Source organism: Geotrypetes seraphini, chromosome 3, assembly GCF_902459505.1.
Source record: "Geotrypetes seraphini chromosome 3, aGeoSer1.1, whole genome shotgun sequence".
NCBI classification, from domain to species: Eukaryota; Metazoa; Chordata; class Amphibia; order Gymnophiona; family Dermophiidae; genus Geotrypetes; species Geotrypetes seraphini.
The window spans coordinates 215,484,563-215,501,042 of record NC_047086.1 but is presented as its reverse complement, the minus strand read 5'-3'; the positions used below and the strand labels follow the sequence as shown (position 1 = coordinate 215,501,042).

General features: G+C 42.2%; 1 protein-coding gene across 4 annotated transcripts in view; it reads right to left on the bottom strand.

Annotated features, from left to right (window-relative positions):
- Positions 1-304: 304 nt before the first annotated feature.
- The window catches only part of STAT6 (signal transducer and activator of transcription 6), a 140,431-nt gene continuing 124,255 nt past the window's right edge, over positions 305-16,480 (bottom strand). For 3 of the 4 annotated variants that reach the window (XM_033937406.1, XM_033937407.1, XM_033937409.1), the window contains exons 19-22: positions 16,194-16,286; positions 12,353-12,424; positions 9,631-9,786; positions 305-1,393 (exon numbers count right to left, since the gene is read on the bottom strand). In XM_033937406.1, the coding sequence (XP_033793297.1) occupies positions 1,243-1,393; positions 9,631-9,786; positions 12,353-12,424; positions 16,194-16,286 (472 nt within the window). In that variant the 3' untranslated portion in view covers positions 305-1,242. The remainder of the gene's footprint in view (positions 1,394-9,630; positions 9,787-12,352; positions 12,425-16,193; positions 16,287-16,480) is intronic. The other variant, XM_033937410.1, reaches the window with a different exon arrangement.

Sequence of the window (16,480 nt, the reverse complement as noted above, 5' to 3'; positions counted from 1 at the left end):
GCACCTCCAGCCGCTGATGACCATTTCTTGGTAATTTACACTGGTAACTGATATCTACTACTACACACACAAACACAAAGCAATACACAGAAACAAAAAAATGCATATACACAATACTTAGGTCCTCTTTTATGGAGCCTGATAGCACAGGCCAATGCAGTAAATGCTCCAACGCCCATAGGGATTAAATGATGATTGAGGCATTTGCTGCGTGTCACTCACTAGTGCCATGGTGTAAGCGGACCTTAGTAAGCAATATGCAATTTTTCTGTATAGAACTCTCTCCAAGTAGAATACAAGTTAATGTTGAATATCAGAGAGTTTTATTACATTACATTAAAAAAAATTATACAATTCATTTTTCTAAAGAACAAAATCTTTCACCTGTGCAAAGAGCAGCCACTTCTGCTAGTTTTATATACAAAAGAATACAAGTTGCAAAATAGGTTTTGCAAGGGGAGAAAAAGTTATGTTTACACAAAGAGGTAGTGAGTAATATACATATGGAAGTTTAACTCATTTACATGATATTTTACTGATCCTCTCTTTCTGTGTCTCTGGACAAGCAAGAATAATGCATCGGTGAATGTCCCTGAGGGTACTGGTGGGTGGACAGACCAGAAAACCATATGCCTGCACTTCTAGCTCTCATTTAGTTATGATTGAACACTTACACACTGGAAGAGCAGCCCCCACAAGACAGCAGAGACCTGGCTGCTATTAGTCACCTCCCCAGCCCACTCAGTGACGGAAACGACAGGAAAAAGAGGGGCCTCCAAATTCAAGCAGCATCCTGCTGGTATTTTAACAAAATAAAATCCATGGATTGTTTGTAGCAAGTTGCTCCGACAGTCTGGCATTCCTTTAGCCTGGTGTAGCTCTCCTCGCTTGTTTTGTGGGTATATGAGAGACTATAGGGTTGCCAACAGGGGTGGGAGGTAGAAAGCAGGTGTCTGTGCTTGTCTGCTATTTTTATGTGCTAGTTTATTTACCTACAAACAAATATCACAGGGACATGGAAAAAAAATGCAGGATTCAGTACTATCTCCTTGCTACAAGCCTCTCTAAAAAGGAAGGGGGCAGTAGAGGGGTGATCTCGTTGCAATTCTGCTGCTATTGAAGTCTCAACCCACTTGGTTTAATCATGACACACCCTTCCTCTTTAGAATGCTCAAAATGTTTGCATCAGGCATCCCTACATGCTCCGGCATGCACAGCATCTGAAGTGAAACACTGAAGGGGCTAGGCCATCCAGTTGTGGTTGGTGATGCATTCGTTTCCCAGCGTTTGTGGAAGGTTGTGCGCCAGAAGAGAAGGGTCCTCTATCACCATAGGGTTTATCCCATTTTCCATCAAGATAGCATTGATATCATCCTGTGTGTTACTGCTTATCCTGGAGTGGGGAAGAAAAAGGAAGCGGATCCTGTTTACACCATGCAATGCAAAGCAATCAACCATTTTGCATTGCAATTTTGCATTGCAAAGCAATGAACCATTTTGTTTTAGCCTGTCACCATACTTGCCATAGTATTAACCCACAGCAAAAGTCTTTTTTTTAATATCATATATAATTTTTTTATTTACTGTATATACTAGACTATAAGCCTATTCACGTATAAGCCAAGATAACAGTTTTCTCCCCATTTGGGGAGAAAAATGTTAAGTATAAGCCAGGGAGATTTATATTTGAGTACTTTTTTCTCTCTCTTGGTGTGTTTTTGTCACTCCCATGTGACTGGCATTTCTCTGCCTCTCCTACTTCTCCCAGCCATAATCTCACTCTCTTGTCCCCCACCCATACTGATGGCATCCATCTTCTTATTCCCCCACCCCCACCCCTGTGGTAGAAGAAGGAGAGAAGTGTCAGTCATGGGGGGTAACAGGGCACTGTGGGGGAGGAGCAGAGGAAGAGGGAGTGGGATGCCATCAATATTGGTGGAGAGTCGACTCGACTATAAGCCGAGACCCCAATTTTGGGGCTTTTTTTAGGGACCGTAAATCTCAGCTTATAGCTGAGTATATACAGTATAACTCCAACACAAAAACAAACATTTGGTACACAACTGTTCCTTCAGTGCACCAATAATAATTGAACTCTGTAGAATAGCAGTTTTTCCAATTTCTCCTACTTTCCACCCTTCCTCTTGCATTTCCACTCACTTCTTATGAAGCAAAGTTACTCACCTGTAGCAGATGTTCTCCAAGGACATCAGGAAACATATTCACACATGGATTCTGTCATCTGACGGCACAGGAAAATGCCCAACTTCTTTTTTCCCAGAAGCCTTTGGGACTTTGATCACCCATGCGTACTCGCCTTCCCACTCACCGCGACCATGCAGGACCAGCCAGTTTATTAGAAAGTTAATAGAATACAATTCCTAGAGGAGGAGAGGAGGATGTGTGAATATGTGTCCTGTTGTCCTTAGAGAATAACCTGCTATATTAACTGCTTTCTCCAAGAACAAGCAGGGCGACAACTCACACATATGGGAATCCCTAGCTGCCAGGCTGTTCAAAACTAAAAAGGGGGAAATAACAAACAAGGCCTGCAATCATTTGTTTTGGGGTTCTTGTTTTTTAACAGACTGGAAAGAAAGAAAACAGGCCCAGGGGAGTTGGATTCTAGATCTCAAATGGATTCTGTAGGACTGATTGACCAACTGACTGATGTGTTGGGAAATTTTGTTTTGAACAGTAGTAAGATGACTATATTGCCACGCTGCAAATCTCCCGAGTGGGACTTTGAGTAATTGATAATGAACCCTAGTAGCTCTAATATGCAAAAAGTTGCCAATTGGCCGGGTAGGGACGCATACACACTCCTAGTCAGCATAGCGATGCTGCCACTACTGCTAGACATTTTGTAAAGACCTTGGGAACTGATACAAAGCCAGAAGGTAGACACAGTACCGGTAGTAATGTTTCCCTACTCGAAATCTGAGATACCTCCTGTGTCTGGAATGTATCTGAACGTGGGTATAAGTAAGTCCAGAGAGCATAGCCAACCTTATGACTGAATCACTGGGAGTAGAGAGCTCAAGGCAACTATCTTGAACTTTTCTTTGGCTAAATATTTGTTCAGGTCCCTTAGGTCTAGGATGGGATGGAATCTTCCTGTTTTCTTGGGACTCATGAAGTACTTGGAGTAAAATCCCTTCCCTTTTTCCCTTTTTGACTGCATTGGCCTGCAAAAGGGAAGAGAGCCCCTGAGTAACCATCTCCTTTGCTGAAAGCTTAACTTGGATGCTCCAGGTGAACAATTTAGAGGGGATATTTGCCAATAAAATGCATAACCCATATGGACAATTTTTAAGACTGGTCTAAGGTTACAAGGGACCACTTTTCTTGAAAAAAAATCCAGTCTCCCTCCCATCAGTAGGTCATCCAGAATGAATACTGTGACTCCGGCCATGCATTCTTGGAGCCAGTCAAAAGCTTGCCCCTGGCTTTGACTGGGAAGCTGGCTGGGTCTTTTGAACTTTCTACTGACTTGGGCAGGAACAAGAGTTCTGGGCAGACTGGGAAGGATGAAAGACAGGGGGACCCCTAAGTCTTCTTCAAGAATAATAAGGTCTCCTAGGAATCAGCAGGTATCATGTCCTCCAACTTGTTGCCAAAAAAATGTTCTCTCCCCAGCAAGGGATATTAACCAGCTGCTCCTGAATTGTTGGTTCCAGGTAAGAGGCATGCTGCTAGGTGTGCCTGTGCTTTCTGATACCCATAGGCCCCAGATGGCATAACAAAAGCATCATAGGCTACTCCTGCTATTTGGCTACTAACTGGCAGTTTGCAGTCTAACCAGGTGGTAGAAGCTACAGCTACAGCACCACTCTATGTTGAATCTGCTCTCAAAAGTGCCATGAAAACCAGGTCTCACTCCTTGACACCCCTAGGAAGGGATGGCCAGACCTTGGCTTCTTTTGGGAGAAAGGTTTATCAGAATGCTACGCTGTGCTGTCCTCCTGCATAGCATGTTCACACCGTTCACCAAGAACTTCAAGTACATGCTATGCAGGAGGACAGCACAGTGTAGCATTCTGATAAACCTTTCTCCCAAAAGAAGCCAAGGTCTGGTGAGGCTTGGCTCTCTTGGTTCTTTTAAGAGCAGATTCAGCAACCACAGAGTGGTGTGGCAGCTGAAACTTCTTAAATCCAGGAGCCTTTTGGACCCTGTACATAGAATCGGCCTTCTTATTTACAGGCATGTTTACAGGGAATGATGCCTTCAATGCCTATGTCAATGGATTGAACTTTGATGCAAAAAAAAAAAAAAAAAAAAGCACTTCTGCACTGCTCTCAGATCTTAAGAGTCCTTTTGGACATCTGGTGACAAATATGACAAGAGAGCTTCATGGTTAGGCCCCAGGCATGGCAAGCACCAAGTATGAGGATCAATCCTTGATATGGTGTTGCCACAGCAGGTGCACTGTCTAAAACCATTGAGAATTTTCTGGGACATGTCAGGGAAGACAGCTGAAGCAAAATCAAATGGCTCAATGTTGAAGAAAAAAATGACTATCCAGGCCTAAGTGTGTCAAGGAGCCATTGAAAAACAAAAGAAACTTTAAGTACTGACAAAAACTAAAGAAAATTAAAGGCTGCTAATAAATAATAATCACTTCTCCCCTGCCTCCCCCGAACATCCTGCCAGTAAGCAAACCACAGGATCTAAAGCCACATTCTGATCTGCTAGCCTTGATTAAAGACTTCTTTCCAAAATCATTGAACCTTATGGCATGTCCACCACATATGAAAATGGTTCTCTTGCCCCGCATCCTCTCCAGCATTTTCCCTCCCTCTGGTGATACTACTTTTCTAGCTGCACAGGTGAACATATATCTGATAGAGAATCTTATGCCCATTTCCTTAAACTGGATTAACACCCATCCTTAATCAGACTCCCACCCTTTCCTAAACGATAGGTGTGCCTCACTAGATTACTGTAGTCCTAGTAAAACTTAGAGATTGCCCCCTTCGTTCAATGGGCTTTGATCAGATACACCTCTAGAGTGGATAATTTCTTTACTAAATCATTTTGAACCTACTCCCTCAGCATATAATTGTGCACCTGTAAATGACCAATGAAATTGGAACTTTGTAGTTCAAAAGTATTCTGTTGCTCCTTAAAATCCCTAATCGTCTCCTGCAGCATCAATAATAATTGTCCTACCCTACACAGCCCAACTGCCTCTCAACCTGTAAAGACCATACAGATAATCCTCAGATAATCTGTCATAAACAGTAGAATGGACATCAGACATGAATATTGCTTCCTGCTAATAACTCCCCCCTTTCTTCTTCCCAAAAGGATACCCTTAATTGTGTAATCGGATTCTATAGCTGCCCTGCAGAGAACATACTTTTGAGAACCCAAAGATAGTAATCAAGTTGAGAACCGCCAGCAGTCTTGTTTTAGTTGCACCAATGCCTTCTTGGTTTTTCTGTCTCTCTAAGACAGGGGTGTCAAAGTCCCTCCTCGAGGGCCGCAATCCAGTCGGGTTTTCAGGATTTCCCCAATAAATATGCATGAGATCTATTAGCATACAATGAAAGCAATGCATGCAAATAGATCTCATGCATATTCATTGGGGAAATCCTGAAAACCCGACTGGATTGCGGCCCTCGAGGAGGGACTTTGACACCCCTGCTCTAAGACCTTGCAGCTTTCAATTGTGATGTCTGGAAAGTATCTGATAAGATTAGGCACTGCTAGTCTGCCCTCCTCTCCAAAGTTCCCTCTAAGGACTGATTTGATGTGAGCAAAAAGTTTTCTTCAAAAGCAAAGGACTGAGTTGACATGAGTGAAAAATCTCCATTACATCACTTTGTGAGCACACACTTATACATAAACACTTGTAGGGAGAAAAATGAGCCACACTTTACATGCTTTCCCTGCTTGCTCTCCTGTACTTTTTAGCAACTCTGTATTTTACTCAGATACTGGATGTTTAGCACAGCTTAAAAGTGAACACTGTTCCCCTTGTATGAGCATCACTCTTTAAAATTAAAGGGAGGGGGAGAGTAGGGGCACTTTTCAACACAACAGGAAAGAATCCCTTCACTGTCTATCAGCTGCCTCCCCAAATACCTGTTACTGATGGTATTATACACATAGAGGGGCATAATCGAAAGAAACATCTAAGTCCGTTTTGGGCCTAAGTCACTAGTCGCCCAAAGTCAGCAGTGTCTAAAGTCCATTTTCAAAAAATATGTCCAAAATATTTTGTTTTTCAAGAGTCGTCTAACTGTATGTTCAGCTGTTTGACTGCCCAGACTGCTAAGTCGTCTATCTTTATACCCCATTCTCGTGCAAAAATTTGTCAAAGTCAAAAACGCCTAGAAATGGACCTTTTGGATGTGGGAGGGGCCAGCAAAGTAATGGATTGGACACCTAGACATGGCAACAGAATAGTGGGACACCTTACAGGGCACTGCTGCGAACTTCACAAAAAGGGTGCCACATAAACATCTCATCATAACTTCCTTAAAGGTCATGGTGAGCCCCCCAAAACCCACTAGACCCACCTGTCTACCACCCCAATAGTCCTCACGGCTGCAGGTGGCACCTATATGGCAGTACAGTAGGGTTCTTTTTTGGGGGTTAGAGTGGCTTATGGGCCTGGGTCCTCCTCTCTATGGTTCACTAGCCAACCCCCCACACTACTTAAGCCACCTCTGTGCTGCTCTACTAGGCTTTGCTATGCCAGGTGCTGATGTTCTGGAGGCAGGTATGTATGTTTTTATTCCGATTTTTATGTTGTTGGGGGGTGTCAGTGATCACTGGGGCAGTGTGTGGGGATCTGTACTTGTGTCTGCAGTGCTTATCTGGTTGCTTTGGATACCTTTTTGGCACTTAGACCTGGTTTTACATGGCCTAAGTCACAACATACAAGTTCTGTCCAGGCAACCTCATTAAACTTTCGGTTATACTTGCAGTACAACTAAGTTTAGATCAGCCCATATTCCGCCCAAATCCCGCCCTCACCACTCCTCCTAAAACATCCCTTTTAGCTCTGGTCGTACAGCAGCACTGAAAAGGTCTAAGTCATTTTTTAGATACGTCTAAAACCCCGTTTATCGGCACTTGGACGACTTGTTTTACTGATCGTCCAAGTGCTGATTTAGGCCGGTTTTTAGATGTATTTCCATTTCAATTATGACCCCCTTAGAGTGCACTCCAGAGAATTATGAACAAAAAAAAAAAATCTGAATAATGCATGGCAAAATGAAACATATCGAGCAGAATAGTATTTTGGAAATATATGCAGGTAGTTAACCTTTGACTCTCCCTTAGCTCCGAAGTCCAGCATTTTCCTGTTGGCCATGAGAACATTAAAGTTCAGAAATACAGTAAGAGAAAGTCTGAGGTTACTGGCAATCAGAAAATAATTTACCGTACCTATCAATGTTTTAGGGAGGTTGCCAAATGGCCACCAAGCTTTAGATCTGCTAGCCTTTAATTTTCTGATGAGTTACCAAACATTAGGCATTTCCTGGTTCTGCTTGGGCGGGATGGGCTATAGATAAAGCTTCAGAAAAGGCTGCAGGCAGTGTATGTGCAACACTGACACTGCTGGGGACTAACAGAAGACCCTGTTTAAGGGTGGGGTTGAGGGGATTGAGATAGCGGGAGATGTCGAATTGCAATCCAAGCATATAAGAGGTGTGGAAACTACCATGTTCTTGACTTTCCTTTTATTTCTTGCAAAGATCTTCAAATAATGTTAAAAACTTGTCCACATTGAGATTCGATGGACCCGACACGGGCCGTGTTTTGGCAAACAAAACCTTCCTCAAGAATCCAAGAGGGAAGTGTTGATGAAATATGCAAATGTAGAACTAATTGTTCAAATCTCGAGGTAATGATGTGAAGTTTAAAGCCAAAGGCACGCTGATATACACAGTTAAACAGCTGTGTGCGATGTTGAACTGCAGACAGGGGGAAAGATGCCATATCACGTTGAGGATAGGAGAGTGGAGGTTGGGCATGGAAGAGATATTTGGAGTAGATGGGATACACTGCAATTTTATTAACTACAATTAATTTTTTAAATCTTGCTTAATAAATAATGTGTTAATTGTAGAATTAACTGCAATTAATGTGTTGCCTAACACTTGCTATTTTCCTCAACCAAGAATAATTTATAACTTTGCCACTTCTCCAATTCCTTTATCCCTCTAAATAGCCTCCCATAATTCAATTCATATATTTCCCCCCATTCTTTTATAAGGTGAACCCCCAAATACTTAATAGAATTTTAGCCCATTTAGAAGAAAATGATTTTTTAATTAATACACCTAATATGAATATCTTTCACATTCCCATCTCCCCTAATGACTAAAACCAAGTTCGACTGTTAATGCAAATAATAAGCAGGATATGGAACACCCTTGCCTCATCCCTCTTTCCAGAATAAATTCCTGTGAGTAACTCCCATTTACCGTAATCCAGGCTGAGATTACACATAGCTAGAATCCAGCCACAAAAACACTCACCCAGCCCCATTTTTTTGCAGTATGGCAATTGACTCTATCAAATGCCTTTTTCGTGTCTATTGCCAACAGGATTTTTTCTTGTTTAATGCACATCAAAGATAGCACTCTTCTGATAGTGTCACCCACATATCATCTTGGCATAAATCCCACCTGATCTCCATGTTAACATTCAGATTTAACAAAGAAATGGACCTATACAAGCTACACAGCATTGGGTCTCTACCAGGCTTGGGCTTCATCATTGCACCTAGCTGTCCTCTTTCTCATATTGCATCAAAGAGGTCTTTTAATCTGGGTCCTAATATAAACTTAAAAGTTTTTTAAAATTTGGTGGTCAAGCTATTGAGCCCTAGCACCCAACACGATTCAAATCGAGTCATTGAGTCACTATTTCTGTGGAGCAAGAGCCATTGTGTTGTCATCTTTATGGAACAATAAACTTTGTCCCTCTGAACACCATTAGCACCTGCTGATTCATTAACGATATTTGTTACAGTTGACAAGCCATAGTTAAGGGTGTTTAAATAGATCCTATTTGTGTTGTAGAAACAATATTTCATGTTTAATAACCATTTGATATAGTAACTGAAGTGAGATTTTAAAATATATCCTTGAAGTGTTGTAGAATCAGAATTAGTATTAATTTTTAATGTTTAATATTCAGTTCGAATAAGCTGGTCAAGGCAGTTTACAAAATTAGTAGGATGTGTAAGCTTGACATCTTTTGTGGCCCTCAAGAGCTGTGGCCCTTTACATGAAAATGGTTGGAGACCACTGCTTACACGCTATGCCTCCTTTATGTTGAACCATCTCCCACCCCTTTCCCCCATAGCCATCCCACCAAATCCACTATCCTCCCTTATCTAACCACCCCCTCCCCCCACACCTAACATGACTGCATACTCCCTGCAAACCACCATCTGAGCAATTAATCCATCAGGAAACACCGACTCCCATTATATACCAGAAAGAAACCCTAACTCATCTGCCATTCAAGCACCCTAAACACCACATTCAAACATCACAGACCCTCTATGTCTTACTCCACTGCTGAACTCCGCATTCTCACTCAGACTGCCACTCATGAAATGCAAAAGTGTCTCTAGACATTTTAATAGAAAAATAGCTTACTGCGTGAGGTCCATGGCAGTGTCTTCCTGTAAGAGCTTGGCCTCAGGCAAGAGCGGATGTATATTCATTAACTTGGACAGCTCTGTTTCCATCTCCATATCCTGCATGGCTAGGCTCCTGGCGCCTTCAGAGAGCCAATGAAACGAGAGACTGTCACTGGGAAAAGAAAGAGAGAATGGCAAAAAGCAAGCATTATATGGGCATGAGCACCTATGGGTAAGAGGTCCCAAAGCCCTCTCCCAAATGCAGGATAGTCATTCAACTTTTCTTAGAAGAAAAACTAGGACCGCAAATCTAGCCGATGTTTATATTAAGATCTCATTACAAGTCTCCAAGCCTTGGGATTACCTTTGACACCGGTCTTTTGTTGAAACTGCACAGTCTTTTCAGACTCCATTAACTGAAACAAACTTAAGGTCATGCTATCATTTTGCGATTTTAGATCGGTAGTGCTCTACAATTGGTACAAAATCCTGCTGCCAGGCTGTGGCCTAGTTCTGAGTTACAGAGTATCAGTCCTGTTTTATGCATTTTACATTGGTTGTTGTTTTTTTACACAATTACATTTAAAACTCTTGTTACAGAATGATGCCCCCTCCCACACTCTGTGTTCAGATGGCTCTTAGCTGCTTTCAGTTTCACCCACAAGGAAAACGCATTTTGCCAAAACAAGAAATTGCTCATTCTCAACAACAGGATCTGCCAAGTTGAACCATTTTTCTATGGTTTTAAGGGTAATAATTGATAGTTTAGAGCTGTACAAAATAGCATTTTTTTACAATTTGGCCAAATACAAATAATGAAAAATATTTTTCGGCCGTATATGAAAAAAGGGCATTGAGCTACACCAATTATATTTATTTATTTAATTCCATTTTTATCCAATCCTCCCCAGAGAGCTCAGAATGGGTTACAAGATGCTAGGAATTACTAAAAAAAAAGGGATGGTTAATAAGACTAAAGATATTATAATGCTTCTGTATCATTCTGTGGTGCGACCTCACCTGGAGTATTGCGTTCAATAATAATTTAACAAACAAGACAAAGACAACTAAGGCAATATAGGCTACAGTGGAGTTTGTCCAGTCAGACACATGAAGCATGCACAGAGAGACTCAGGTTCAACATATATGAGGAATACATTAGTTTGGGCGTTACAGTCTGTATGGCTGTTTAGGCTGAAGAATTATGTGAAGAGGTAGGTTTTTATTGTTTTTCTAAAGCTCAAAAGCTCTTTGAGGGATTTGATGTTTGGAGGTAGTTGATTCAAGTACTTTGGTAAGAAATGAAAGTAGGATCTTCGTCTGGCATGTTCTAGTTCGAGGCTCCGACCAGGGGGTAATTGCAGATGCGATTTCTCCTGGGGTCTGTTCGGGACATAAGGTGGGAGTTTGGCTGATTTGTAGCAGGGCGCCATGCTGTGTAAGGACTTGAACGCAAGTACACTTCTCCCTCCGTATTCACAGTTTTTAGCTTGCTGGCTCCTCTCCCAAAATTACATCAGCTTGCATAAAGAAATCACTGATGCCAAGCATTTACAGAGAAAATCGCCGATTCCCAGCACTTTCTTCACCGTGGTTTGCCTCTCCTTCAGGAACAGGCCAGGTCTCCCACCATGTTATTCGCAGTTTCACCATATTCACGATGGTTTTTAATAGAAAACAGCGAATAACATATGAAAAAGTTATTTGCGTTTTTTCTGTATTCACGGATCTGTTAATCCCCTATCACAGCGAATATGGAGGGAGAAGTGTACTAAGCCTTTGAAGATGCAGCATTTGGCTATGGACAGTGGCGTAGTAAAGGGAGGCAGGGTAGGGGGTGGGGTGTTCGATTATGGCAGAAATACATCCAACCAAATATTGTGTATATAGAGCCTGTTGGGTGGTAATGGGACTGTTAGGTTGTGATGATGGTCCCAAGACAACCTTTGCTAATTCTGTAGCTTTTTGGTTGTGGGTCTGAGTACATCACAATATCATATATTTTAAATTTGGACTTATAATATTAATTGTATTTAAACCTGTGTTCAGTATTTGGTTGGAGATCTTAAATACACAGGTATTGACTGTTTGAAATTCTGATATTCTATTGTTAGACAAGCATCCAAGTCATAAGCTCGCTTTAGTCCTGCCCACACCAGGCCTCTAACAGGGCCACCTTGAGATTTAGACAAACTGTAGACAAACAGCATAGATATCCATCTAGAAAATACAGTACATAGGTTTAGAAAATAGCGAATTGGAAAGATTTGGCAAGAAAAATGTCCATCTGCCCCATTAGGCCATTTCTGGGACCTTGGTTTACGAACCTTGGCATGCTCGTAAACCAAATTACTCGTATATCAAACCGAGTTTCCCCATAGGAAGTAAGGGAAACTCGCTTGATACGTTCCCACCCCTAAGGCCAGCGGCACTGCTCCAACCCCCCTGAGAACTGGCATCGCTTCCCCCCTGCTCGTGAACGCATCCCCCTCCCCGCGCAAACTGGCACCCCCCCCGTGCGAACAGCATTCAATCTTACCCCCCATCTGGCACCAGCATGTAGCCCACAGGATGTGCCGGTGAAAGAAGTTCCTGCCTCTTGCCTGGGCCTTGAGCATCTGTGCATGCTCAAGGCCTTCTGGTTCTCGCTCTCTCCGAGAAGCTCGTCTTGCAAAACACTCGCAAACCGAGGTTTGACTGTATCTATTTTTTGAAAATAAGTTCTTAAATGTCCTTACAAGTATTGAGCATTGCTGAGCTGGTGTGATGATATTGCAGGTGGCAGAGAGACTGGAATCTCCATTGATGAACTAAAGAAAAAAAAAAAAAACCCCAAAGTAAATATTAATGGGACATACTGTTGAATAAAAGAGCAAAGTAATTGCAGAGTTTGTGAATAAAATCTTAAAAACCAAAATTAACATTTGAAATAAACAATGCTCCCTTATGGGTAACCAAGGTAGTTATATCAACAGAGGGAAAGGGATTGGGACTTGTATACTGACTTTTTGTAGTTTTACAATCACATTCAAAGCGATTTACATCCAGATACTTCAAGCTTTTTTCAGAGGGGATGCGCTTGTTCCCTTCTTCCTTTTCACATGCTCTGTGCATAGGTGTACCCAGGAGAATAGTCTGGATATAGCAGAGGCAGGGTTGCCATGTCAATTACTTTGTAATATGTATGTACAATATATAGACATTTACATCTACTTTGGGTCAAGTGTAAGTCTGTGTGTCAGCATTTGGTGCTACTAAACTAAACTAAGCCTTAGGTTTATATACCGCATCTTCTCCACTGAAGTGGAGCTCGACACGGTTTACAGAGTTTAAAAAATATGGGAAGAGAGAAGAGAAAGAGTTTACAAAGCATAAAAAGAGGGGATGTAATCAGGAGAAGAGATTATTATATGCTAGAGAAGAGCCAGGTTTTCAGTTGATTTCGGAATAGTTGGGGCTGAATCTGACAGGCCAATGCTTAAAACCAAACATGGGTGCTGGAAAATACTGCAGAAACAGCACAGTAAAAAAACCAAAAAAAACAACCTAATAGCATTCAAATTATATGCGCACTGTTAGCATTGATCATTGGGAAGGGGGAGGAACATGCCTGGCATACATGCAGAAGAGTTTTGCGTTAAACACAGCTCTTGAATGCGTGTCCAAGCAAACCAAGAAGTGAAGCACATAATGACACTGTTCTATGCCTTAAAATATAAGCTTTTCCTTTTTTTTTTTTTTTTCACTAGAAAGGCTTATTTTTAAGTGCAGAAAACAGGCACCAATGTGTGTTTTCACTTTCGGGTTTGCTCTGACTCACACACATTCATCTTTCACTACCAGTGTTTTAAGGCTTGCGCGGGCTTTCTTCTGCTTCCAAATAAAATGAAAACCAGCATACAGAGAGAACAGTGGGAAATCCTCTCTTCAAACACACTACTGCCTGCTCCAAACTGACGTCATATTTTCAGCAGTAAGGCGACCTTGTTTTGTGCACTGATCTCTGAGCATCAGGAAATGCGCAGGAGTTGAGTCTCTTTCATTTGAAAGGAAACTCTGTAATGAGAGGGCATTGGATGAAGTTAAGGGGTGATAGGCTCCAGAATAATCTAAGGCTGGTAGATGCGTGGAAAGTCTCCCGGAGGAGGTGGTGGAGACAGAGACTAAGTCTGAATTCAAAAGGGCCTGGGATAGGCACATGGGATCTCTCGGAGAGAGAAAGAGATAATGGTTACAGCAGATGGGCAGACTAGATGGGCCATTGGGCCTTTATCTGCCATCATGTTTCTATGTTTCTAACATGTTTGACTACATTTGCAGGCTATTTGTGCTAATCTCTGGTGTGCAGGTTGTCTCCCACGCTAGAGCCCTCTGAGCATTCTGTGCTCACTAGCGTGGGTGCAAGGCCAAGGCTAATTGCCTCTAGCACCCAGGTTTGGTTTTGAGCACCAGCTCAAGAGAGTTTACAGTATTTTATAAAAGGCACACAAGCCTTTATAAAATAGGCTTAATATAGGTGCTTTTTTGGACTTCTCTCATAAGTGTGTTGTTATACAATGAAACCTATTAAGGGTAATTTTAAAATCTTTTTTGCATATCTATGCGCAGATACTTCTAAAACTGCCTGGGGATCTACATACATATAAATATGCACACTAATCCTTAACGTATACTTTAGGCATTTCTGGGAAAGGAGACTAGGCACAGCTAGTGCTTGTAAGATATATATAATATATATCTCAATCAAAATTTTAAAAAAATCAGCGAATCAACATTAAAAATGATTTAGCTGGCCAGAAATGGTCACTGACTGGTTAAATCATTTGTTCGGTGTATTGTTAACTTCAGTAGCACTTAACTGGTTATTTCTGCTGAAAATTAGCAGCTAGCGCCTAAGTGAAAACTGGCTATTTTGAGGGAGTTGCCAGGGGGTGCGGAGTGGCAGAGTCAGCACTTGGACAGTTAAGTGTCGATATTCAACATTTAACCAGCCCTGGTAACCACATAAAACAGTCATTTCTTTATGTGCCATCTCATTGCTACTTACGTTCTGAATATCAACTTAACCGGCTACTTGTTAACTGGCTCCACATGAACCAGATATTTGATGTCAAAGCTCGGACATGGACTGACACTAAATATCTGGGAATAATGTCAGCAGAAGTCAGCAAAACACTCACCGCTGTCGGCTGAATATTGACCTTTAATATTTAAAAGTAGGATATCCAATTCTCTATTTTCACAGGATCATTCTGGGAGGGGTTAAGTCAATACAATTGTTGAATTTAAGTATCAAAATCTCAAGGAACAGCCCAGGGGTCTGAAATATAATTTGTGGGGCATAAGTCAGAAGGGTCGTCTATCATATCTAATATCACTGTCCCCTGTGCAACCTTCCACTCACCTCACACCAGCTCAGTCCTCTATCTGCCTCTGCATTCTTCCCCTTTCCCCAGTTGAACCTGGCTTGTATCTCCACTTTGCACTCCTCCTGTCCAATCAACTTTCCATCTCTGTTCCACTTCCCTCCCTTTCTCCAAAAGAACTCAGATCCCATCTCCCCTCTTCATCTCTTTTCCCTAACTAAACCTTTCACATCTCTTAACAACGTATCCCCTTCCACAAGTCCACAGTGCTTCTGCATTTCTCTTCTTTCCCAATACCTTCCTCCAAATCCTCCTTCTGCACCTCTCCCTTCTTTCCCCTCATTATAGACATCTATTGTGGGGACAGCTCAGGCATTTGCAGAAAGAAGGGTGAAGACAGCTTCAGTTAGCAGCCTGCACTTGGACAGAGGAATTTCAATTACAGGCATGCGTCGCATAATGTCGTTCCGGGCAACATCCATTCACGTTAATGTCCATGCGTGTTAAAGTCCATGGTGCCAAAGCCATCGGTGCTAATCTCCTACCTTCCACACCCATTGGCCCAGCATAGAACAGCGACATCAGCCTCCTTCAGCACCGGCAAGAGTATGGTAACTAAAGTGCCAGCTGGGGGAGAGGAAGTGGATAGCAGTGCTGTTGAGCTTGGGTGTGGAAGGGAGGAGAGCAGTGCCGGTGGCCTTGGGAGAGTTTAGAGTGGAGGATAGCAGCACCAGTGGTCCCCAAGGGGAAGTTGGAGTGGAGGGTAGCAGTTCTGGTGGTCCTTAGAGGGTGGGGGGGGGGGGGGGAGGGAGAAGAGTTTAAAGAGTAAAAAAAATGTCCAAATCACACAATGTCCACTCTCACAGAACATAATGTGGATGTTATGAAGCGCATACCTGTAGTTATAACTGAAAGGGGGCCTGATATGGTTATCCTATAAGCACTCAGACAGGCAGATTCACATTGGTGCCAGGTCAAACTTGAGAAAGGCAATAAGACACACAAAGATGGCAACACAGGGAGGAGGCAAGTGTAATCAGCTGAGGAGAAATATAGATGCTGAAGGGAAAACTAGCTATTTTGACTTAATTGTTGATCTTGTGGATTGGATATGCAAATCAGATTTTCACTAATACACAAAAGACTGCATTAGAGAGAGAGGAAGACACACACACACACACATAGGTGCACAAGAAGAATTTGGCAGTATTACTATATGATGCTGGACTCCTGTGTCCCTTGGCTGGACTCCTGTGGACTGGCTGGCCAGGCTGGGACCCTGCTAACTGGGGACTCACTTTGGTCTCTGCAAGAAGACAAGTTATCAAAGCATAAGAGCAAAAGAATCAAAATTTTGCTGCTGTGAGTCTCTGATAAAACATACATCTATACTTTCTAAAGGACTTTTCCTCCCCCCCCTCCAAATTCTTACTTTTCAAAGGGCTGTAGAAACAATGTACAGCTTTGAAGACCCAAAACTGCAGGCCTCCCTCCAACACA